Here is a 24,369-nt window from a genome sequence, read left to right on the forward strand (position 1 = left end):
CTGTGCCTCCACTGCGATGGAGGGGCAGCAGGGACCTGGCTGAGGTCTGAGCACTTCCCATCCCGGGACCGCTTCGGCCCATTCACCAGGTACTGCCGACACTGGCACTGGGGATCGGGTGAGCGTATCTCCTGAGCTGCACGCCAACGTGGGCGTTGTGGTGAAGAACTCATCCCCATTATTGCAGCACACCTGCAGCTTCGGGTGTGCAAAGCCAAAACCGCTGCAGGGCTCAGAAGGGAGAGTGCACCAGCACGTTGATTCTGCAAATAACTCACATCAGATCGCTCAGCGTTACCATGGAAACGCGGCGAGGGCTCAGAGATTGCTGAAAAGCAAATACTGGAGGCACAGACTGCATAGGAATTGATTGCAAGAGACACCGTGGACTTCCCACAGCAGTGAGCTGTAGGGCAACAACCGTGTCCTGCCCTGGGGTGACTTGCGGGTTGTCGGGTTTGTCTGCCATCCGAGCGGCGTGTGGACAGCCGTCACCCCGTCCCCTGCCGCCTGCCTTCCCTTCTTCACTGCACTTTGCCCCCTCAGAGGTATGGAGAGCTGCTGCATTTGAGGATCAGCCTTACAGCATCCTACCGTGCTGCTTGCACAGCCCCAATGTCAGGATGGATTTGGTTTAAATTCAGATGCTGTGGGTCTCTGTCGATTGCAAAGGGCCTGGCTCTTGCTTTAATCTCCTCTGCAGGTGGCTTTGGCAGACATGATGCACAAAGACAGAGGAGGCAGTCGGCAGCTCCGAGTGACAGCAAAACATGTTTTGATGAGGGGAAAAATCTACAACGGTGCAAGAGAGCTGGGCAGGTGCATCTGCTGCCACAGCTGCCCTGTTCTGCCCACATCCCGTGTATCTGCATGCTTTATACAATCTTACGTTACTTAGGAATTGCTCCAGGGCTGGGTTATACGTGTGACTAGCATGCAGGGTATTTTTAGGTGTGATAATTTATGCATGTTATTGTTCCTGCATTTACAGCTAGCTGTTCAAATGTTGAAGAACTTCCTGGTACATGAACAGGCTGATTCTCCTTCCTTGCAAAGGCAGCAGATGGAAGGAAACAAACACTTCTCTGCAGAAGAAGTTGAAGTTTAACCAAGCAGTTCTAACAAGCACAGCATTTTCTTTTTGTCTGTGTTGAAGTGAGTCAACAGTGCTCAGAGACCAGGGCTTTCACTACTGGGAACTGCTTGGGAGCACTGGGATTTTTTTTTCCTAAAAAGAGCAACAACTAAAAAATTATCTCTGTAAAGGACCCTCTCTCCAAATCCTGTAGTTAATGAGTCTTTTTAATATCCACCATCTGTCACCTCTTCCTGCTCCAGCATGTTCCACTTACCTTCTCACCCCTATTTATAAAAAAAGGATAAACAAGATTCCATGTTGGATAGATCTGGAGGGAGCTGCTCTTTTCTGCAAGCCCTGCTCACTGCTTAGCTCTCCCAGCAGCACCCAAATCCCAGTGAGGAGTTTGCTGGGGGGTCACAGCAAGCCGACACGCTCGGGTGGTGCACGAGCAGGCAGCTCGAGAGAGCGCACGTGCCAGTCCCTTCCCGTTTTTGCAGACGAGGTTCCCGTGGGAAAACTGGCAGAGCTTCACTCCTCATCAGGTTAAAAACTGCTGTCTATGGGATTTAATCTGGATAGCAAGATTAAAATAACCGTTGGTTAATTGTGGTTTCTCCAGTAAGCTGAAGAAATAATGGAGCGGCAAAGATGGCTGGTGAAATGAGTGGGTTAGGGTGCCAAAGCCCCAGCTCTGACAGAGTGAGCTATGCTAGATGAAGGCAATTCGGAGCTCAGCTGTCTGCCTTGCCCTGTTTGCATTCAGCATAAATTCATCTTCCTCACTGGATAGTTTCAACCTCAGTTCTGCTGTTGAATTTCAGGAAGAGAGAAGTTCTGCTGAGGAAGTCTTCCATCTCAATGCTGCTGCTATCTTCATTCCCCTTCCTTACAATACTTGCGGCTTACTGGGGCATAATTTTGCGCACCAGTAAACAAGGCACTGCTAACGAGTAGCTCTGCCTGGGCTGTAGGAGCGTATGCAGTTGTGCTCGCTGTGTAAATACTCCTCCTTGCAGCAGACCCGATGTGACCGAGCAGCTTTTGTTGTTACAACGAACAGGCACAGAAAATTGCAGCTGCGTGTGTGTTCAAAGCTGCGCGCAGAGATCCGCGCCTGCATCTGCCGTGCCGGGGAACCCGCCATCTGCCAAGGTTGGACAAGAGGTGGTGCAGTGTGCTTGGCCAGGGGCTGTCGGGGGGCTTCGGGCGGGGGGCCCCCATGTGTTTTTAAAGGCTGCGTCAGAGCTCTTTGGCATGAAGGCACACGCAGAGGTGTGAAGCCGTGTTGCCTGAGAAACGGCTGGGGTTTGTGCCTCTGCAGACCGTGGTCATCGCCGATTCTGTTTCTCTGAAGAGGCAGCAAAACCAGAAAGACTCAGGTCCTGACCTACTGTAGATACATCAGTAACATGGTTTTAAACCAAACTGAGATGAGAATAACACTGTGCTGTGTCGATAGAGCTTTGAACTAGCAAAAAGCTAAAAGAAGCTTCAAATACAAAATGGTACTGACTAAAAAATATTAAGAAACTGAAGAGCATCAAGGTATGTAGTGTGTCTCAAAGCAAACTAATTTAATATCAGTAAATTCCTAGAAATAATTTACAGCTCTATCAACGTTTACATACAAGAGACCCACCTCCTGCTGCTTTTCCTTTCTTTACATTTTCACAGTCGCAGAAATCTCACACGATGTTTTGGGGAGGAACACCTGTTAAGACAGCATTTATTAATCCTTAACAAATCTCTTCAGCTTTATTACACAACTAGAATTCAGGATGTTATTCCACAGTGTGAAAACAAGACATGACATATATGTATATCCAAACCCTATGATTCCACTTCTTGCATATTAAGTCTGGATGCCTCTGTGGGCATGGGAATACTGCTCACTTTGGTGTTTAGAGTTGATGACAGAAAAGTTTTTTCAATAAGAGTGTAAATGTACAATCAGTGAACACTACAAGCAGCCACTGGGACCAAAGGAACCAAGCGGACAGCAGCTGCTGAGCTCCCAGCCAGGCTCACAGCACTCTGTCGAGGTTTTGTGGGCGGCATGGTGAAGTTTTTCTTGATACCAGTGGTCTTTGGATCAGACTCGTAATAAAGTTTCCATCTTCCTTGAGCCCAGCATTGCCAATGGCTGGATAATGCAGCCTTTTAGTGAACAACACTTCACCATCACTTTTCTTCTTCCTAACCTGCCAGTTGCAGCCTGCTTGCCTGTAATTAAGCTATTAAAGTGGAGAGCTTCACAGCTACCATTTGGCCCATTAGCTTACGTGAACGTTTCGTCTTTGCTTTTTTCCTAATTGGGTCATTTATCAGTACAAGATTAGAAGAGAGATCTAGTTTAAATGTCCTGCTTATTTCTTATTAGTCTAGCTTTAAAATGCCCTGCCTTTGAGGTTTATTATTGAGCTTTTAGAGTTCTATATTTATTACAAATTGTAGATTCAAAGTGTTGCCTTCATTGCTCAGCCATACACAATAATTAAAGGAACACTTGTACAGCACTAGGGTTTCAGAAGACTCGCCGTACTGCAATTCTGTAATACTAATTACTTTCAAATACTTGCACAGCACATCCCGCGCGGAAGTCACTAAAAAGCAATGACTTCAAGCTTCAGAACGTCTCTTGGGAGAACAGACATTTTGCACTGGAGGAAATATCAAAAAACAGAGAGGCATGAAGTGATTTGCCTAAGCCATGTAGGAAATGAAAGGAGAACCAGTCATGCCCTGCCACAGCATCATCTCTCTACAGAGCTTCTCCTTCTACAAAAATAAAATAAATACACAGAAAGCAGCTGGAAGAGCTTGCCGTTACCCCTCCTGAATTAGTCTTGTCAGACTCGATAGCCTGGCTGGGCAGTGATTTGCCTCCAGCTGGCCCCAAAATGGCTGAACACAAACTGTTTCACCATTCCTTCAGGATACTTCGCAGCATCTTTTCTGAGGACATGTGCAAACTGCCTCTTATTTTAGTCTCTACGATGTCCAAGTCAATCAGCGTATAGCTAATTATCACTCTAGCTGCAGCCTTACTTAGGGATATAATCCCACCTCAATGGCAAGTAAATCTGTGTGTGTCATCAGGACAGCTTCTTACTGCAGGAGGGGTTCTTAGTGCAAATTGTGAATCTTGTGGAGAGGTGAAACCAGAGAGTCTGTGAGTGCCTGCAGCTCTCGTTCCAACTCCTTCAAAGGTATCTGCGTTGCAAGAAACCCGCATCCTCCTCATGTCTCCAGCACTCCTCAGGAGTCACTCTTTGAGGTTATTCCTGGCAAAAATCCCTGACAATTCCTGCCTCTCCTTTGACGTGAGAACTGTGACGTTCATTCATCTCACTAAGACAAGGGTGAACTATCTACTCCTGCAGAAAGAGAATGCAGGAAAAAAAAGTCCAACTTGATAATGGAACTGAATAACGAGCATTAAGGCTTGTATTTATGACTGAGTGAGCAGTCCAAAACCATGCCCTGAGGTTTAAACGCTTGCGACCCTCTGAATTTGCAGCTTGGAATCCCAGCGGGGCTGATTCAGCCTTCCTCATCCTAAAGCTGATATATATAAGTCTCATCAGCATTAGGGATTGATGTGGGTGGTTTTGTATGAGCCTGACTATAGCTGAACTGCGCATGTAGAAAATGAAGGTTACACAAGCTGGGAAGCCTCTTCACCAATGTAACGTTCAATGCACAAACTCTCTGAATAAACAAACTTCTCTCTCTGCGTGGTTTCCTGCACGTGCTTCTCTTGGAATGAGATTTTGAATCTGTGACGCCATCTGCTTTGCGTGGATGTTAAAGATCTGACAGTGCTTTTTGGAGTTGGCCAACGTCTCGTGTTTGCTCAAGCTGCAGTGCAGCACATCACAGGCCTCTTCGCTGCCTGTGCGGGCACGGTGCGGTGTTGGTGACGGGGACAGGCGATGGTGATGAGGACAGGCGATGGGGACAGGGATAGGCAATGGTGACAGGGATAGGTGATGGTGATGGGAACAGGCAATGGTGACAGGGACAGGCGATGGGGACAGGGACAGGCGATGGGGACAGGGACAGGCGATGGGGACAAGTGATGATGATGGGAACAGGCAATGGTGACGGGGACAGGCGATGGTAATGGGGATAGACGATGGTGACGGGGACAGGCGTTGGTGATGGGGACAGGCGGTGGGTGCATGTGACCAAGGCTTGGTTAACGTGGCTTGGGATGGCTCTGGCGTCTGTCAGTGCTGGTGGGTCCTCGCTGAGGCAGTGTTGCTTTTCGACATGGGTCTACATCAAGTTTCTGACTCCCTGGGGTTTTTTAACTCTTTCTGTGGAAGCTTTCACTCGGAATACGTGAAGCTTCATAATATACACGTAGTTCAGCTCCCGCAAAATGCCAGGGAACGTGCTGCTGGCCCACCCCCCTGCTCCCGGGCAGGGGTGCAGTGAGTCCCGCAGACGCACCCACCCATCTCGGCCCGGAGCGGGGTACACGCCGCTGGCTCGGGGCTGCCCTTGGTCACCCTCCGGCCACCAGCGGAGACAGCCCGGGGCCACCCCGCCGCCGCCGAGCGCTGCCCCGGGCGGCCCCGCTGGCGGCAGGACGCGGCGCCCGGCCCGGCGGGCGGGGCGGGAGGCGGGCGCGGCCGAGCGTGACGGGCGGAGGGCGGGAGCGAAGCCCGCAGCGAGGAACGACCCGGCAGCCGCCGCCCCCGCCTCCGCAGCGCCCGTCGGGAGGCGGCCGGGCAGCGCCGCCGCCGAGCCCGTCCCGGTGCCCCGCCGTCCCCGCCCCGCCGCCCGCTCGCCCTCGCCCCGCCGAGCGCCATGGCGGCCGCCGAGCCCAGCAGCGGCCGCTACCAGCAGGTGAGGGGGGCCGGCGAGCGCCGCGGCGCCGCAGGCCGCGCCGGGGCGGGGAGGGGACGGACGGAGCCCGGGGTCGGGCGGGGACCCGCCGCCCCCGCGCTGAGGGGCCGGGGGTGCCGCCGCCGCCTCCCCCCCCCCCCCCCCCCCTTCCCCGCCCTGTCCCCGGGGAGCCGGGCGGCGCCTCAGCCCAGGCCCGGGCGTCTCCCGGGGCGGCTCGGCCGGGCCTAGGCCTGGGCCGGGCCTGCGGGGGCCGCTGTCCCACCGGGAGGACGGGAGATCGGGGCCGCTGGGCCCGGGCGGGCTGCGGAGCTTTGGGGCTGCCCCCGGCCTCTCCGCGGGGCCGGCCGCGGCCCGGAGCGCGGCGGAGGGGCCGGGGCGACCTTGTGCGGGGAGGGGGTGCTGTCCCCGCCCGTCCCGCTCCTCTCCGGCCCCTGCTCCGTGGCCTCTCGGTTCCAGCCCGCAGGTCAGCGGACCTGGGGTGGGCTCCTCCGAGGAGCAAGCTTGTTCTGCACCGTCTTGAGATTAGCATTAATTTTATTTCATGTTCTATCTGTGGTCCTCTCTGGCTCAGGTTGGAATCCCCGTAGGCCAGAGGCTGTCCTTAAGGAGCTGCCGTGTAGATTTGGGGTTGTTCTTCCATCCCTGCCTCCTGGCGGAGAGGACGTGTTTTGTCAGGAGCATCAGCCTCTTGGAAAGGGGTCAGGGTCGGTTCGGTCCCACTGTGTGATCTGGCTCACCCACGTTTCCGAGGTGCAGGTGTGGAGACTTCATTACTTAAAGTCAGGGAGAGAAATCCCTCAAGACGGTACAGAATGCTCTCCTGCTTATCCGAGTTTCGTACAGGAAATCGCTGGGTTACGGCTTTGCCTTGGTAGCAGTCTCAGCGTGGGTAGGCTCGCTCTCCTCAGAATACGAGATGCACCTTGCCATTGGGATGGGGTCTCGTCATGACTGCTGGAGATCTCTGTTTTCACATATTAGAAATGTAAAAGTTAAGTAAAACTCAGGCGCTTTTTTTTTGTTCTGTGCAAAACAGATGTGTTCACTTATGAAGACAAATCTCCGTACTGTTGTTTTTGGGAAGGGTAGGTAGAGGTAACCAGGTCTCTTCACCCATCGCCTTTCCCGTCAGAGCCCTGCCGATGGTGTTGATCCTGACAAACGCCTTCCCAAATGTCTTTTACAAAGCGATCAAGCTTCGTGTCCCGTTGCCTTGAGCCTGTGGAGGTGGGTGACAAAATGTGCTGAAGGACACTATTGCGTCGCTCTTCAGTGGCTCTGTACCCGACCGATAAGCAGAATCCTGGTTTCCTTAAAGAGAAATGTGCAAAGCTGTTGTTTCGCCAGATCCTGCGAGCGTCCAACAGACATAAAGCAGGCCCAGCTGTTGCTGTAGAGCGTAACGGCATGGTACTGCAGAGGATAGGGAGGCAGGCTGTGCCCTGATGGATTTATACTGCTAAAGACAAACAGATAACGGAGGCCCCACGAAAACGACTGCTCTAACTGGAGTGCAGAATCGGAAACTCACCTATAAATGTATCTACTTTTGTGTAGCTGCTTAGAAATTGCTTTTTTTCCCCTCGCCCTCTGCCAGAACCTTGGAATTCACATTGTTGTGAAGCGCGTTGTTGCTGAACCGGCCCCTAATGCTTGCGTTGCTCCCAAACCCCCTGCAAGCTGTGGATCTAAAGATGCAGAGTTGGTATTTAGAAGGGATGAGAGGGTGGGAGAGTCTCTTGAGCGTTGAATGTGTCAAGTTTTTTTCCATACATTGAAACTTATTGTGTTTATGAATGTACAATTAATGAACGTAGCACGTGCCAGCGAAGGAAGGCTTGTAGTGAATTGCTGACTGTAAGGGCTAGAGCTGAGTGCAGGATCCAGTGAGCAGAGGTAGCCTGTAGAAATTCAGAACAAGCTCATTTATCTTTAAATTACTGGATTATCAGCCAGTGGAGGAGAACTGAGAATTTTAAACATTGATAATTGTTTTTTTTGAGGGGGGAGAGGGGTAATGCATTAGTGGAGTTTAACACAAAACGAGGTGGTTCTGGTACAGCTAAATGCGATGTGCCATCCAGGCATGCCGGGGTCGTGTAACCCCTGCCCCTGGAATTGGTGTTGGTATATCAGCCTGTGTGTAGGAGCAGCGCTGTTGAGGTGTGGGCACTATTTGAATGTGTAAAATACTTGTAGGATTCCCTGAGTGTGTGTATTTTCAGGAAAAAAGGTGGTAGTTAATGAGGATAATTGATAATCGAGTTTGAAACCTCTGTGTTTCTTCTTCTGCCTTGCTCCTCAGCCCACGCCACCCTGCAGATGGGGCGGTGGGCCGTGTGCCCCCAGCGGCCTCCTTCACTGCAAACTCGCAACCAGTGCCCGTTCGCCAATACGTGTGGTGTTAAAGGGATGTACAATGGATGGCATACGATTTATTTTCTAAAGCTAACTTTCTGGCCCCTGTGCTTTGTTCAGGCGTTAGATAATCCGATAAAAAATAGCCTGTGGTGACGCCTCTGGATGATGTGGCACTCTGATCTAATATAGCGAGGAAGTGCAGCTCGATGAAGAATAACGCTAAAACTCCAGAAAAAAGATCTTGGCTTCCCCTGGCCCCTTTCTGTCGGGAGCCGGGCAGGGTGACCGGGGCAGACCGCTGGTTTTGGTTCCTCTGCAGGCCGGGTGACCGGGCTGTGCTTGTTGGAAGTGGGAATGGGAGAGGTTTGGGAGGAAGGGAGGCTGCAGCATGCCCTGGCATCGTTATTCCGGGCGGTGCTGTGCCCCAGAAGGGGACATTGGGAGGCTGTTGCCGTTTAGACTTGCCTTTGGGAAAGATGTGCAGAGATGTGGTTAGGATTAGGTGGTTTAAGGCCTTTTGAGTATAACACCTGGGTTGTGCGTTTAGTGGCAGAACTGTATTTCGTCCTTAGAATAGAAACTAGCTGGAAAAAATAGCTGGTCTTTTAATAGATTTATTTACACTGTATGCTAACTGAGGCATGCTTTTTACTTGAGGCAGTTGGAAGTAATATGTGATGTATATGAGTAATGTAAACCCACCTAGAAAACGGTGAGTGTGTTAAATAATGACGACGTATTCCTTTTTAAGTGGTATTTTTTCCTGTTCCACTTGTTGAAGGCTTACATGGATCATGAATCATTTTGGAAGGGGAGGCGTCCATGGGAAACATAAGGAAGAAAGATTTTTCCATTTGTTTGGTTTTTGTACAGTGTAATTGTAGAGGAAGTATATTGCTGAAGATATGTTGTGAATACAGTTTAAATCCATGAAGAACCACAGTGCTTACTTAATATCTGGGAGGGCTTGAGTGAAATAGGGAGGCAGATGTCAGTTGTCACCTTGTGGTTACCTTACGCTTGTATTTAATTATTTTAGTTGAAGCGGGCACGCAGATTTAAACTGAAAGATGAGAATATATCCTATTTTTTAATGTCAGCAATTGGAATTAGTGATGTCAGTGGGTATTCGTTTCCTCAGCAGGGTACTGGCAGCCTGCAGAAGATGTGCTTGCTTTGCTAAAGGTATGTGCAGCTGATAAGAATGGCGAGGAAATTTCCAGGGTAGGTTGTTATCACATTTTTTATTCTTTCTGCATAAGTAGAATAGGAGGTGTCCATTGATGTAACAGTAAAGATTAAAAAAAAATAAGTTGGAGGGTAAAGTCACGTCTCTTGCACAGCCGCTGCCCTTACATTCTGCTGCAGCTGATGGGGGCCACACGCTTTGAAGCTGCCTGATGTCCAGCCCAGTCTGTGTTCAGGTGACTGGGGTCTCCCTGTTAGGTGCTGAAACACCCGCTGCGGTAGGCAATGGCACCCGTCAGGTGAGTTTGCAAGGTTTTAGTGATTCTGTGTGAAAAAGTAATTATAGAACAAAAATAGATTCCACCTCTAAAACTCAAAGGACTTGGGAAATGCTGTGAAACAGTGGAGGTCCGGTATCGTCACGTAGCTTGTGTAACAGCAGAAAATAGCCTTGCATGCAAAGTTTTTTTTTTTTAAAAAGTATTACCTCAGGTATCAGGATTGTGTTAGGATCTTCCTTGGGCTTCTTTGGAGACTTTTCTCCCATCGCTGAAATTCAGCGCGGGGGTCAGTAGCCCCGTCTGGGAAGCAGATGTAGGAACAGTCCCTCAGGTCTTTGGGTTGTTACGTGGCTCACGGGAGATGTGGCAGCTCTTTATGGGGGCTTGGCATCGTGTTTTAAAAGGAGCCATACTGAAAGTCGTGTATATATGTGTGTGTGTATGAATTCTGATTCTTCATCATTGGGACTAATAGGAAAAATTCAATATTAAGATGTAACCCCTCCATTCTGTTTCTGCCTGTTCTTGTGAGATAGCCAAATTTGATATATGGTGGTACAATGGGATTTTTTTTTTCATCGAAGATACTGAATATTCTTCATTAAAACAATTTTAAAAAGGTGATATTTTAAAATGCTCAGAAGATCTTGAGTTACTTCTGTGACATCTTAATGTCCAGAAAAAAGGTTAATGTGATGCTAAATATTACAGTAAGGCCTTAGGCTTTGTTAAGAGTTTGAAATTTAATTACAGCTATCTTAAGATTAAAACCTACTTCTTCCGTATTAAGACCCGGAACACTGAAACCTAAGGGACAGTCTGTCTGCACAGGTTTGTGCTGGCCCAAGTGCTTGTTTACGGTCTAGCCCAACCAGTATAATTCCCTGTTTGAACAGAGGCGAGGGAATTAGATCAGCGCGTTGCCCAGGACAAGGTGTATTTCCATGTTGTCAGGCCATTAACTGCGGTGAGTCGGTGAAGAACAACATCCTTGTGAGCAGAGGTTGTGTTTGGATGGACCAAAAAGATGATTAGATTTGTGGTTTTTACCTTGTTGGCTGGGAGGGGGGTTGCAAACGTACCCTTCGGGTGGATGCTCCCGCTGCTTTCTGGTCCTTGTTCCCTGCGTGCCGCTGCGTGGGCGCAGGTGTGTGCGCACGGTGTGGCAGGGAGCTGGTCCGGCTGGAAAAGGAAAAGCATTTTTGGGGAGGAGGAGTGGAGGCACGGTTTTCAGTCCTTTATTAAAACGAAGGAGCAGCTCAGGTTGGCAGAGACCTCGGGAGGTCGCTTCCCAGAGCTGGGCTGTGTTCCCCGGGGTGAGGCTCGGGCAGGAGCATCAGCATCTCCCGGTGCAGGGAGAAGCCGGAGGGAGGGTTTGCTTGGACAGCGCGACTGCCAAGCTCATCGCCTGAGAGCCGCGCCGTGGCGTGCCCGAGCGCAGGTGGCTGGGGTAGGCACGCCGTTCAGCGCTGTCACTTGCTGTCAGTTAAATGAAGTGGAAGTGCCTACGAGAGAAAACAGTTATTTGCTCGTCAAGGAGAGGGCTGATGCACGGGGGTTGGCTTGTCTCATAGCTTAGCATTATTCCTGCTGACTAATAAGCTGATATTAAGTTATAGAAGTCTGCAACAGCATTGGGCGACAGTCAGGATTTCCAATCAGAGTATGTTTAAAGTGAAGTGTAAGTGAATAAAAATAATTCTCTTTTCCTTCAGAGTTGGCAGAAACTTTCATTTGTTTCCAAAAGGCCAAAGATACAGAAGGAGAAAACTAAGGGGTGTTGCAGGGGGAGTGAAGTGTAACCTTTTTGTGGGCAGGCTGTTGCCTTGCTGGAGTACTCTCAAATTTAGTAGTGATACACTTCCCCCCCCCAAGATTTGGCTTGCAAAGGTTATGATTTCATTGTTATGGAAAAAATCAATCCTGTCACCTTTTTAAAAAATATTTTCTTTCTGTCATTAGCCTAAATATCTGCCTTTCTGAAATCTCACAGAAACCATAGCAGCAACAAAAATGAGATCTGATAAGGGTTATCTTAATTCTAGGATTCCTCTGGGACTTCTACATTGCATGCCAGAACATAAAATAAAAACTGAGATGCAGTAAACATTTATGATATACTGCTGAGTTTATATATTCCTGATGATATATTGCTAAGGTGAAGCTTGTAGTAATCCTGATTTAGGTATAAAGAATATTTCCATGTAGCCTAAGGACTTTGGGCAAGGGGAGGTTAAAAAAATGATCCAAAACTGTCAGCAACCATGTGCTAAGTCTAGAAAATTTGGAAGAATTAACAAATATATTTATCAGAAAACCTTTCTTCAAAATTTACGTGGGAATATTTCAAAATGTTTTGCAAGTTTTGAACTTTAATGCTACTGCGCTGCGTGTATTTACATGTGGCGGGTCTCAAGCAGGGGGAAGTGGCAGACGGAGGCGATGTCTTGCTCAGAGCTAAGCTTCTGATGGTGTTTTTTGGAAAATAAATGTCCCTGGGTCTCATCCCATTCTGTCAGGCAACTTTCTGTTTTTTTAGCAAAAAATCACACCCAAACTGTTGCTTTAATAACTGTATGCGTTGCTGTAAAGACTGTCCATTTTTTTTAAGGCCACTAATACAAGAGTCATGCTTTAAAAGCTAAAATCCATCAGAGACTCGAACGAAAGAATAACCCACAGCCGCAGCAGAAGAAACTGCAGCCAAACGCTGCTCTAATCAGGTTCTCCGGGTCCTGAAGGCTCTCAGCAGTGCCCGAGGGACACTCGCCCGCAAGCCCGAGTAGCGCAGCCTTCCTCCTCGCGGGTGCGCGGTGCTGCACGGGGCAGACGGAGCTCGCAGGGCGAGGGCAGTGCCGCAGCGCCGGGCCATGTGAGACCTGATGACTCATTCTTCCTGTCACATGAACCCTTACTGCTTTGCTAATAAGCACTTAGTTGAATTTTAGATGCCTGGAATCATTAAAAAGGCTGGGAGGCATTTGTCTACCTTGTCCATTAGAAGAAAAATCTGGTTTCTATAACTGCATACCTCCTACAGCCTGTAGCTCAACTTTAAAAAGTAACTACGTTTTTTTGTGTCATTACCTGAACTGTAATGGTTTGAAGCTAGCAGCGAGTTCATCTTGCTTTCTCCCACACGAGGTAGTTGTAAGAATATGTATTTCTTTCTACTGTTGAAAGAAGAACATCGTAAGAATTTGAGCCGTAGGATTAATATTGCACTCAACTGTCTGTGTCCGCTTTTGGTTCACCTCTTGCAGTGCTGTCCCACCTCGCGCTTTCCTTTTCGCCCTCCTTGGTGTTTGTACTTTTAGGGTGTATATGTCTTCTTTCTTAGGAATATCAGGGTTTTAATTTCTGCCAGCCCCTCGCTAGGAGAGCAGGTGATGCAGGGCATGCGGTGTCCAGAGTGTCCCTAGGATGTCTGAGCCTTTCCTCCTTCATTAATGGACTAGGTCTTGTATAGGCGGAAGAAAAAAAGTGTAGAAGTGTTGAATTTTCATAGGTAGACTGAAAATAAGCATGGTGGAGCATTTCCTGAAAATTCATAGGCTAGAGAGCTGGGAGACACTGAATCAACTGGTTTGATTCTGCATTTTGCTGGATTATCTCTCAGGTTGCCCCTCTCATGCTGTGTGCAGGCTGCTCGTGAATTTCTGCAGCAGTGCTCTCTTTTGTTTTTAAAGCTTATTTTAATAGGCAATTACTTCACAAGTTAGTTTGCATTTTCTTCTAATGACTGAGCTCCATGGGGTTTATAAAATAAGGCATTTTTGTTCCTTGGTAGGGGCTCATGCTGAGTTAGCTGGTTTGAAAAAGACGAAGATGCGTTGCTGTTGTAGGAGCTGCTGCAGCTTATTGTGTTAATTGCTCAGCGCCCTGAGGCTAATTAAAGCTGCAGCCATCGTGGCAGGTACCTGCTGCCTCCGCCCTGCGTTCCCCTCGCTGCGTCCTCGCTCCTGGGTGTGGAAGCAGGTTCATTTGGTGCGGTTCATGTCTGGCTGGGGGCCAGTGTTTTGGGTGTCTCCTGCTGACAGCCACAGCATCCGTCCTAAGAGGTGCTCTCGGTGTCATACGGATTAAATTTTCATCTGAATCACTTAATTTCTTCTTCTTCACAGGTGGTTCAGCTTTGTGCTGTGGGGGGAGTGAAAGCTTGGGGCTGACCAGCTCCCTCTTTTTCCCACTTCTCCTGTCTAGAAGATGTAAGTGGGGAGCGAGTGGAGGCTCGCTGTTAGAGTAGCAAGGTGATCTTCCTCTGATGGTGAAAGTCCTGCTTCTGTCATGGTCTGTTGTTTTGGTGCAGCTGGACTGGGTGACAGTGCTGCTGAATTTTCTCCAGTGTCATTTCTTTCCCTTTCCCCCTCTTGGCCGACTCCTTTGACCTGCCAGCAGAACCGCTCATGTTGTCACCTGCTAACCCAAGTCATTTAAGCCTTCCTTAGTTAAACTCCGCTAACAGCAGGTGGATTTAAAATCTCTTTGCTATAGCTGGCGCGGGGAGCTCCGCCACATCAGCTGTGCCGGCAGGGTGGGGAGGGGGCAGCCTCTGTGCCGAGGAGGTGGGAAGCCACAAAGTGGACATTGTGTCTGGCCACAGCGCAGTGACCCACGAGTGCAGTCACTCGTCCTGTGCACGCTCGCGGCTGTGCAGCCAGCAGAGGTGTGCGGCCGTGCGGTTCATGGCGGAGAAAATAAACCAAGCTGTGCTCTTCTCAGCAAGCCTGTAGGACTCGGATGTCTCACAGCTCAGACGTGCAGCTGTGGTTTGGATGCGAAGGTTTGGTGAATTGCACTTAAAACATCGGAAAAAGTTTTGGCTTTGACTGTCACAGAGGACATGGATGTAGTCTCATCTTCGGTCCTAGGCAGCAAAAGGAATAAAAGCCCGAGGCGCAGAACAGTTATGTATAAAACAAGACCTTCATTTAGAAGTATGAGCTGATTTTCTTTTTTTTTTTCCTTTCCTGATAAGGTATACAATTAAAATAAGAACATATCCTCGCCCCCCCCCCCCCCCGCATTAAATGCTTGGGAAGGACTTGAATGGCAACACATCTCTCCAAAGAAGAGAAAGCAATATGTCCTGGATGGCTTCAAGAGTATTATCAGGGGTGTGCAGGAGGGGTGGTTCAAGAAGGTGTTAAGGGAGAGGTTGCAGGGTTGCTACTGCTTAGCGGTGATTACAAAAGAGGGTGGCACCTCTCTTTTCAGGCATGTGGTTCAGTCCCAAGGTGCTTTTTTGAAATGGGTTGTCTTTCTGCATAAAACCTCAGTTTCGATGTCGATGAGATGATGAGAAATGGAAAGAAGAAAAAAAAATTAGATGGCAGCTGATCTGTAAATTCCTTCCTGGCGCGTTCTGCTTTGAACGCTTCTGGCCCGCTGTTGTCAGCGTCTCTGATCAAAGCCTGCGTTTGCATACCTGCTTCGTGCAAGTGACACTGCGTATTTGATAAGCTGTGTGGTTATTTATACAGAGCCAGTGGGAAGCACAGTGCACAAAATAAACGATATCCTTTTCAGTCACACAGTGTGAAAGGTTGAAGGGAAATGGCAAGATTCATACTTACGTGTATCATTATGTAACGTATCCAGGAAAAAAACCTTCCTTAGCAAAGCCACAGGCAGTAATGGAGTCTTCTGTTGGGTATCTCCTGCTATTTCCTCGACTAAAAGAGATGTAACTGCAGCTCCTAAGCAGTGTGAGCTGGGGAATCTGAGGAAGTGCCAGGGAAGTGGAAAGGTACTGGAAAGGTATATGCTGTGCCTTGTCAAAATCCAGGTGTGTGAGGATATGATTTAAAAACACATTAACACTGAGATGGTTTATTGATCATTTCAAGTGGGAGTGCTTCGGAGGGAAGCTGAGAGGCTGCTCGAATGTCCCCTGGTGCCGTAGAACAGTCTTCTTCCAGAATAGTCTGTTGTGTACGATTAAAAGTACAGGGGTAATTTCACACAACTTTGGAAACCCCGTTAACGTCTCTTGTGTGTGGGTGTGTTCAGCTGCAGAATGAAGAGGAGCCAGGCGAGGCTGCACCGGTGGTGAATGATGCGCCTCCACCTTACAGCAGCATTTCTGCGGAGAATACAGGTACATTTAACTGAAAGGAAATAGCTAGGTCTCCTCTGTTGTTCGTTCTTACCTCCTTAATTGTTCTCCTTATTGATGGATGGCATTGCAGCATCCTTACTAAGGCTGGAAAGGATCAGAATCGATCCAAAGAGGCTATTGTTCCCTGTGGTTTAGAAGATACATTTTGGCTACATTCATCTGATGTCATCCCATCAAGTGGTGTTCAAGTTACATTTCACAGTGTTCTTAGTAGATTGAAGACAGTTAAAATCAAAGCGCTGTGAGGATTTGTGATTCCCCTCTCATGATCTGTCATTCGGATGATGCTGTGCTCCTTCCAAAAAGGACTTGTTACTTAAAAGGGATTAGAGAATTCACTCTTTCTGCAGTTTTCAGTAACTGAGGACTTGGTCATAAGGGTTATACTTCTGAATCATCATACTGTCATGTATCTCGCTAATAACTTTTAGCAAAACATCTTGTTTTGTGTTGGTTATATATCAGAGTATTTTGGCTTAGGTAAATCTTCTCATTGTTTTTTGCTTTTTTTTGGCCCAGAACTTTCATAGTCAGTTGTCCAAATGAGATCTGTGAATCAAATGCAACAGTCTGTCAGTCTCTGAAACAGCCAGCAAGCTTTGCACCGAAGTTGGAATATTGTGTTTCTCAAGCTGCCTATTGTGTGTCCTGCCGTGGCACACGAACGGTCGAGATGTCCCGTTAGCTCTGGTCCCTTAGCGTGTCTTGGCAACTGGGGCTCAGAAATGCTATGTTGGATTTTTGTTCCAATCCTTTTCCCCTCCATCAGAAAACAATTTGGAGCCTCTGTGGAAAAATTGGTACTAGTGGCCTGAGGCTTGCAGTGATCCTTCTTTGACTCACTCAAACCACTTGGACTTGAAATATGACTACTTCTGTTTATTGAAGTCAGGAGAGACGCAGCATGCATCATTGTTTTAAAAATAAGTACAGCCAGGCATGTTGAAGTAGTGCTCTGAGTATTACTTTGTATTAGATAAGGTGCTCCCGTGTTTTTCACTTTCTGTTTTGGGGTGGCAAGAGGCTAGGAAGGGTAGGAAGGGGGCTTCAGCAGTCCGGGATATCGGGGTCTTCTGAAGTCATCTGAAAGGCTTCTCATTCCCAACACAGTGTTCTTAAGGAACTGACAAGTTACCTTCTGTATAACTTTTTTTTTTTGCAGCTTATTTTGATTACAAGGATGAGTCAGGATTTCCTAAGCCTCCATCTTACAACGTGGCCACAACACTGCCTAGTTATGATGAGGCAGAGAGAACCAAGGCTGAAGCCACAATTCCCTTGGTTCCTGGAAGGGTGAGTGCACTTGCCCGGCTGTTGCCCTTCACATTTCTTCTGTAGAATTTCTGGTTTAACTCCTGCAAGTGTCATGACTTGGGTTTTTTTTTTTCTTTTTAAGCTTTCCTGGGTGGCGATAGCACACACTCCCAAGAGTTCTGTGACTAATTTTATTTCCTCCCCTCCCCCTTGATACTCCTGCCACTTACTTAGTTGGCTTTTCCAGAGGTCAGTGTAGCTGCTACAAGGGTGACAAAACCACTGTCAGAATAATTATTTTTTTCATTTTTTAATTTCTTTTTGTTTTTTTTTTTCAACATTCTCTCTTGTTCAACCCCTTCTTCCACCCCTGCTAGCATTAGATGTCCGCGGCTCATTGTACTTCTTCATAGAAGCCAAATTCCTTGCTGAGATGATAAGTTTAATTTTTTTTTATGAGTAGAGGAATTCTTTACAGTGAGAACAAGAACACGCTGGATCTTGACTATCATTAAAAAAATAATGTATCGCTGCTGATTTAGTATTTCATGCTCTGCATCATCTCAGGATGAGAAGCAGGAATTTTTCCTGCTTGCATTTGTAGCCTTTTGAGGTTTAGGATTCCACCCCTGCCCCATGGGGGGGCTTTCATTAAACGTGAGCGAAGCGTTTTGTATCCCTCCCTTGTACACTGCTTTTTGAGGGCTGTAGAGTTTTCTGGCCCTTTCTTGAAGAGGCACGTGCAGAACTGCAATTGCTGTATGAACTGGAATGACTTAAAATTCGCCCACGTCTTGCCTCCCTTTGATTTGCAGGATGACGAATTTGTGACACGGGATGACTTTGACGACACCGACCAGCTGAGGATAGGAAATGATGGCATTTTCATGCTAACTTTCTTCAGTAAGTACATGATGGAAGTTACTTTTTTCCAGGCAGTGACCTAAAATAGCTAGAGTTATTTTCACACTTACGTTTACGTAGCACCAGGAAAAACCTGTGTGCAAGGGTTTTATGGTTGTGTTTTTGGTTTTTGTTTTTTTTTTAATTGGAATATAAAGAGGGCCTGACCTGCTGCTTTTCTCCTGCTTTCTCAGTGGCATTCCTCTTCAACTGGATTGGATTTTTCCTGTCTTTCTGCCTGACTACTTCAGCTGCAGGACGATACGGGGCCATTTCTGGGTTCGGTCTGTCTCTTATTAAGTGGATCCTCATTGTCAGGGTAAGTTGTGTAGTGCAAAACCATGCATAGGCACTGGTACTTTATTTCCCTAGCTCATTTTAATCTCACTTATTCTGAAGTTAGTCATAAATTTAGATTTTTATAACCAGATAGATTTTGAGCCCCTTATTCACTGGGACAGAACTTCATCATCATTCTGTCCTGTTTATATCCTGGAATTACTATTGTAATAAAAGAGAATAAAGGTTGCACAGCCAAGTATGGTGCTTTCTGACAGAGCCACTGTGTTGGATCAAAAGGTGTTTGTGTGTTGAGCAGTAACAAAGATCTGACCTTTGTAAAGCATTTATCCAGACAAAGCAAGGCCTGCCATCAGCACAGGGATGTTCCTCGCCAGCACGATGTTCCTTAGGTGCTCCTCTGGAGAAGAAAAAAAATTAAATTCTGTAAAATGTGGGATAGTTGGTGAGGAGAGGGAAATAGGGACTTAAAAATCAGGAGGTGTGAGGTTTGCTTTTTGCTGGGGGAAGAAGAGGCAGCCACCGCTTTGTCACATGGATGGGAGAAGCCCGCTGGTGCCCTCTGGTGCGACGTGCCTGCGGCACAAGCAGCAGGGGATCAGGAGGACGCATGCTTTTCTGTTTTGTTTTATTTCCATATAAACTCTAGGCATATTCAGGCTGTTAAAACACCCACTGGGCTCCCTTCCACCAGATCACACGGGGAATGGAAGCGGGTGGCTGATCCGAACTGGTTTGTATTACAGGAGCCTGGGTGCCCCTGCCTCTGCCTCCAGAAGCAAGTAAAGCTGATGTATTTTTAAAACGTGGAGGGAGAGAAAGAGAAACCTTTTGGGATGGTGGGGGAAGGATATAGATGTACTGATGCTGGAAGGAACGGGAAAAAAAAAGTCAAACTATTTTTTTGAGAGACTGTGAGAAGACATCAGAAAAGCTTTATTTGGAGCCTGTGAAAAGAGGGTGCCTGTGAAAACGGCACACAGACGTCCCGGGCCAAATTCTGAATTTCAGGCAAAACATCTCATTAGCTGTGCATAAGTAGAAGTAGAGAGCATTAGTGTTGGGGCTGTCTCTTCGTACCCAATCTCTTTGGGCTAGAAATTGTAATTTGTAAATACAGCATGTTCAGTTTTTCTGTAGAAAGTTAAGATTTTTGGGGTCATCTTGTAACAGTGGTGTTAAGAACTATTTGCTGGATTAAGAGGTGTGACAAAGAGGTGACCTTAACTGTGGATTTGACTGAAGCTTTGATAACAAGCTTCCCTTTCGTTAGGTTTTAAAATGTGAATAAAATGAAAACAAACAAATTTATACTGTATTTAGCACTGACATAGTGAACTTCAGTGCTATAATAGTGTCAGTGCCTTTCATTCAATAGGCAGTAGTTCTCCCAGTAGAAAATTGTGTCAGAGGATTCCAGAGATCTGGGATTTCTTTGTAAACTGTACTTTTGTTGGCCATACTACCCAGTTTTACAGTGTAATTAGCATAATGCGCTGCTGCAAGCCTGGTCTTCCCTTTCAGAAACTGCAACTGTGCTTTATAAGCATCAAAGATGTCAGGGAAAATAGGAGAAATAGGAGTATTTGCTCAGTGTAGTGTCTTTCTGCTACACTGATTGCAAGAGTTTATGGCTGGGTGTTGAATCTGTTCCATTCCCCTTGGTTAGAGTTGGTCTGACACGCGTAGAAAAACCTGAAATGAAAGTTTGTGGAGGTAGCTTGTTCCCTGCAGTTTGTGTGGTTGATGAAATGTAGCATCCTACAAGCTCCCTTGTATGCAGCGGGCTTGATCTGGTTACTGCTGAGATTGGTGAGGATAGATTTGGGTTCAGAAACTGCCATGTGCTCTAACTGGTTTCTTTTTTTTCCTTTTTCGTTTTTTTTTCTCCCTTTAGTTCTCCACCTATTTTCCTGGTTACTTTGATGGCCAGTATTGGCTTTGGTGGGTCTTCCTCGTACTAGGTGAGTGTTTGTTCTGGGGGGAAGAGGGAGTGGCTGCTTAAAACTCTGTAAAGTGCAGTTGGAGCTTTTGTGAGCATAGCTTTACTGGCTGTTAAAATACGGGTGTATGGATGTAAAACTGAAACGCAGCCCCCCAGAGTACTCCTCCTCTTACTGGATGCCACCTGCATTTTAAAGGTACACATAAACACTGTCCTTTTGTTGTCATTTCTTGGTGGCACATCCTATTTATCATCCAGAAGGAGTAAAGAAGATAACAATGCTTGTCTTCGTAGTAACTGATGTTGTATCTGTTCTTGTGTCTTAAACGGAAGACTGGGTTGTGGTCTGTCTTTTTTCTCCTTCCACACCCCACCCACCCCCCCTCCCCTTTGGAAGTGACTGGATCTCATTTGGAGTCAAAAGTTTTATGATGGGCTAAGGAAAGTTTGTTTCTGAGATTGCCTGAAACTGAAAGATTAGATGTCATTGGTACCAAAAAAATACTTGTATTAAATCAGCTCCTGTGCATCCCAGCACCGTAGGTCCCTCCACACTAGTAACGGTGAGTTGAACTGCTCCCTCTCTAACTGAAGAACCACACCTGTGTTAACTGGACTAATGTGTTTCTTCCATCTAGGTTTTCTGCTGTTTCTCAGAGGATTTATTAATTATGCAAAGGTTAGGAAGATGCCAGATACCTTTTCCACTCTCCCCAGAACCAGAGTTCTCTTTATTTACTAAAGGTAAACGTTCTGCTTTCCTGAATTTGTTCTGTTGTGTTTCTAACACTGTTTAGTGACTCTTTTAGGCTAGGCTTTGCTGGAATATTTTTAGAGCAGAAGGCAGCAGAAACCAGTTGTTTCTTGGTATCCCATACGCGGCTCCTGTCTGTTCAGAGTCCGGACTGATTTGGTGGGGAGCAGAGGAATACTTGACATTTCTTCCCGAGATATTGCTTTGAGGAATTTTATATTCATTAGATTGCATAACTTGAATTGTAAGAACAGAACCTCTGCCCCTTGGTATTGCACTGTACTTGGCAGGTGTGTCTTTCAGAATAAATAGCATGCCTGAAGCACTTGGTGTGTCCTAAACACGAGTAAAGGTCACAAAATGTTTTTAGAAGGTTGTGCCAGTGCCTTTGGCTTATGTCCCAGAAAGAACAATTTGTCTGCATTTTGTGTGCTGCTTGATTTTTCTGCCAAGTTCCTGAAGAAATTAAACTCTTGCACACCTTTGCTCTTTGAAAACCCCTCCCACATACTTGGAACACACTGTCCTGCCTGAACATCTTTCAGAAACCTTAATGCCTGAAAGTCTTTCGCTTTAGGGCTGAACATTAGCCTTGCTGCCTTCTGAGCGGGACTTTAAAGAAGGAGGCTTAAGTAGTCGAAGCCTTCTAGCATAATTTCCTGCTTACAGCAGATAATGGCCTTGCATTAACTGTCCCTCCGTGAGGGAAAGGAAATCCTGTAATAGGTTGCTCCCAGATGGCCAGTGCAACATGATGCTCCCTTTAGAAATATCGTAACAACACTAGATTTCCCCAAGACAGGGTTGAAGCGATTGCAGCTGCAACAGTGGTACAAAGAAACCAAGCAAACCCCAGCCTTAAATTGGGGGTGATTAAATTGTTCAGGTTTTGAAACCGAGGCTTGGTTTTTCCAAATGCACTTTCCTTTTATTAGAAACTGCAAATTGCGTAAGATTCTGCTTCGTTTCTACCCTGTAATGAGAACACGCTGCACAAAACGGGCATTGTGCAGTGTTTTCCAGCCTGAGTTTTCCACTGGTGATAGTGTGTAAAAATAGTTCAGTCAATTTATTTAAGTGTTTCAGTTCTGTTTAACAACGTTACGGTTTATGACCTCCTCCAGGATTTGTAATATCCTCTCAAATTCCTGCTGAATCACCAGAGGGTTTATTTCCCCCAGTTGCGTGGTCACGTAGCGCGAGCGCTTAAGCGTCAGCTTTATCATCTGTACTTTGTTCTCACTCAACAATTTTTAGAATTTTGCTTCTTTACTGAAACTGAATTTTTCATTTATTAAAGGAACTGCGTGGTTTCTTGTTGCACAGGCTTTTCCTATGTTTGCAATTTGAAATTACAGTGTTAGAGACCTTGCTTGGCTCCTTGCTTGTGGGGATGGAGGTGCAGAGGTTTTTTAAATTTTTATTTATTTGTTTGGGGTTTTTTTTGTCATTTTAAAGCTTTGAAAAAGCACTCTCTCCCTTAGATACATTGAGATAAATGTCCAGAATAATTTCTGAATAATGCAACTTTGACACTGCCCCTGAAAATAAATCTTTAATCCTAAATTCTGAGTAGGGAAACCACAAAAGGCTTGGATTCTCAGTGGATTATTGTTCTTAAGATTAGATTTCCTCTGTAGGGCATAATGAAAAGGGCACGGTGAATCATCATTTTAGATCAGGGATAATTTTTCAAAAACGAGGAGGGGAGGAGGAGAGGAACAACTAGCGCGAACCAGAAAATAATAACTGGTGAAAATGTGTCTGACGGCAAGCTCGGTGCCGACTGTTCAGTCGGCGTGTGCTAGTGATGGGCGTTATCCTTGGCGGTGCCCCAGCAGCCTACGCGAGCTGTAGGACGAGCGCGAGTGGCCTGTGTCGCAGCGCAGGTTTAAGCGGCCCTGGCTGGCAGGGCTGGAAGAGACACCTCGCGAGAGCTGCTGCCTCCTTCCTGCTAGAACACTTGATGGAAAGACACCAGAGTCATCATCCCTGGTGGATGCAGCAACCAAAGACTGAGTCAAATTTCATTCTCGTAGTGCAAATGCAGGGTAATTTCATGCACCTGCATGTTTTCACGCCGGTGTTCCTACGAGCACCGTCTGATTTGACGTCTGTTTTCCCCGAAGGAATTTTAACTCCTCAGAGCTGTAAAATATCCACAGAACTACTGAGTGTTTTGCTAGAGTCGCGTCATTGTGTACTGAGATGCTTTATGAGCCTTTAGACATCCTGCGCTCTTTGTGAACTACATCCTTCTGTTAACCAAAATAACGATCTAACTATAGTTTCAATATTCAATATCCTTCTCCGAACAGATGTTTTCTGGCAAACGCCTTCCTGCGTTAGTGAATTCGCCCCCAAGAAGCAACAGGGCACCTGCAGGAAGTGAATCAAGACTCTGGAGCAGAAGACAAAATAATCATCTGCTTTAAAATAAATAAAAGTACTGTTGGAAAAAAAAAAACACAACCAACTAAGGAGAAGCATTTCTTTCTATTTGTTTCTAGGTGTAAAATTTTAATAATTAATGCAGAATTCTGTAATCATTGAATCATTAGTGGCTAATGTTTGAAAAAGCTATTGCAGTCGAGTCTGTGACGTGCTAATAAAGCCTTCTAGAGATAGTTCCTGTAGTGATTTGGTAGCATGAGCCCTGCCCCCGGAGCCAGCAGGGGACAGGCTTGCTTTATTTCCTCCTCCGTCCCGGGAGCGGGTTTGGACTCTGCTCTGTCCTGTGCAGCCTGCGCGGTGCTGGCGGCCCGAAGGGGTGACCTCGGAAGCTGAAGTGACGGCACGGCTTCGGTTACACGCCTCGCTGCTGCTTAGCTCCGACAGCGCCGGTGCTGGCTGTGCCCGAAGGGAGAAGGGCTCTTTGCGGTGCAGATTCTGGAGGCGTGACTGGGAGAGAGTGGTGTTTTGAAGGTGGCACAAGTATTAATTTTTTTAATAGCCTATATTCTAAATGTTCTAGTATCCTTTACTTTCATACTACCTACTTTTTGGACTATATAGGGGTTTTCACGGTACACATTGGTAGTGTAAAAATGAAAGATCACGTTGCAACTTTGTATGAAAAATTACCTTGCAAAACAAAGGCCTTTTTCTTTCTTTTTCCCTTTCGCTTGGGACTTTTGAACAGATTCCTAACACACCTGTAATTCTTGCTTTTATAATTTGTGTTAGCAGAGACTACGATGCGTTATAAATGTAGATTTAATGTGCACTTCTGTGCTTTCTGCCAAGTGGTAACTCACTTTGGAGTTTTACTATGTTAAAACTGTAAATATAGCAGAACATTAATAAATGTCACTTATGTAGCAA

The 24,369-nt window shown here is 46.7% G+C and overlaps 1 protein-coding gene across 1 annotated transcript; it reads left to right on the plus strand.

Moving 5' to 3' along the window:
- Positions 1-5,734: 5,734 nt before the first annotated feature.
- On the plus strand, positions 5,735-24,369 carry NDFIP1 (Nedd4 family interacting protein 1). The gene is made up of 8 exons (XM_075103002.1): positions 5,735-5,938; positions 15,781-15,868; positions 17,052-17,182; positions 17,959-18,046; positions 18,241-18,365; positions 20,244-20,310; positions 20,930-21,035; positions 23,364-24,369. Exons 1-7 carry the CDS (start codon positions 5,900-5,902, stop codon positions 21,031-21,033), a joined length of 642 nt encoding a protein of 213 aa, XP_074959103.1. The 5' UTR covers positions 5,735-5,899; the 3' UTR covers positions 21,034-21,035; positions 23,364-24,369.

The sequence above is a fragment of the Phalacrocorax aristotelis genome, chromosome 8 (genome assembly GCF_949628215.1).
Source record: "Phalacrocorax aristotelis chromosome 8, bGulAri2.1, whole genome shotgun sequence".
Classification (NCBI taxonomy): domain Eukaryota; kingdom Metazoa; phylum Chordata; class Aves; order Suliformes; family Phalacrocoracidae; genus Phalacrocorax; species Phalacrocorax aristotelis.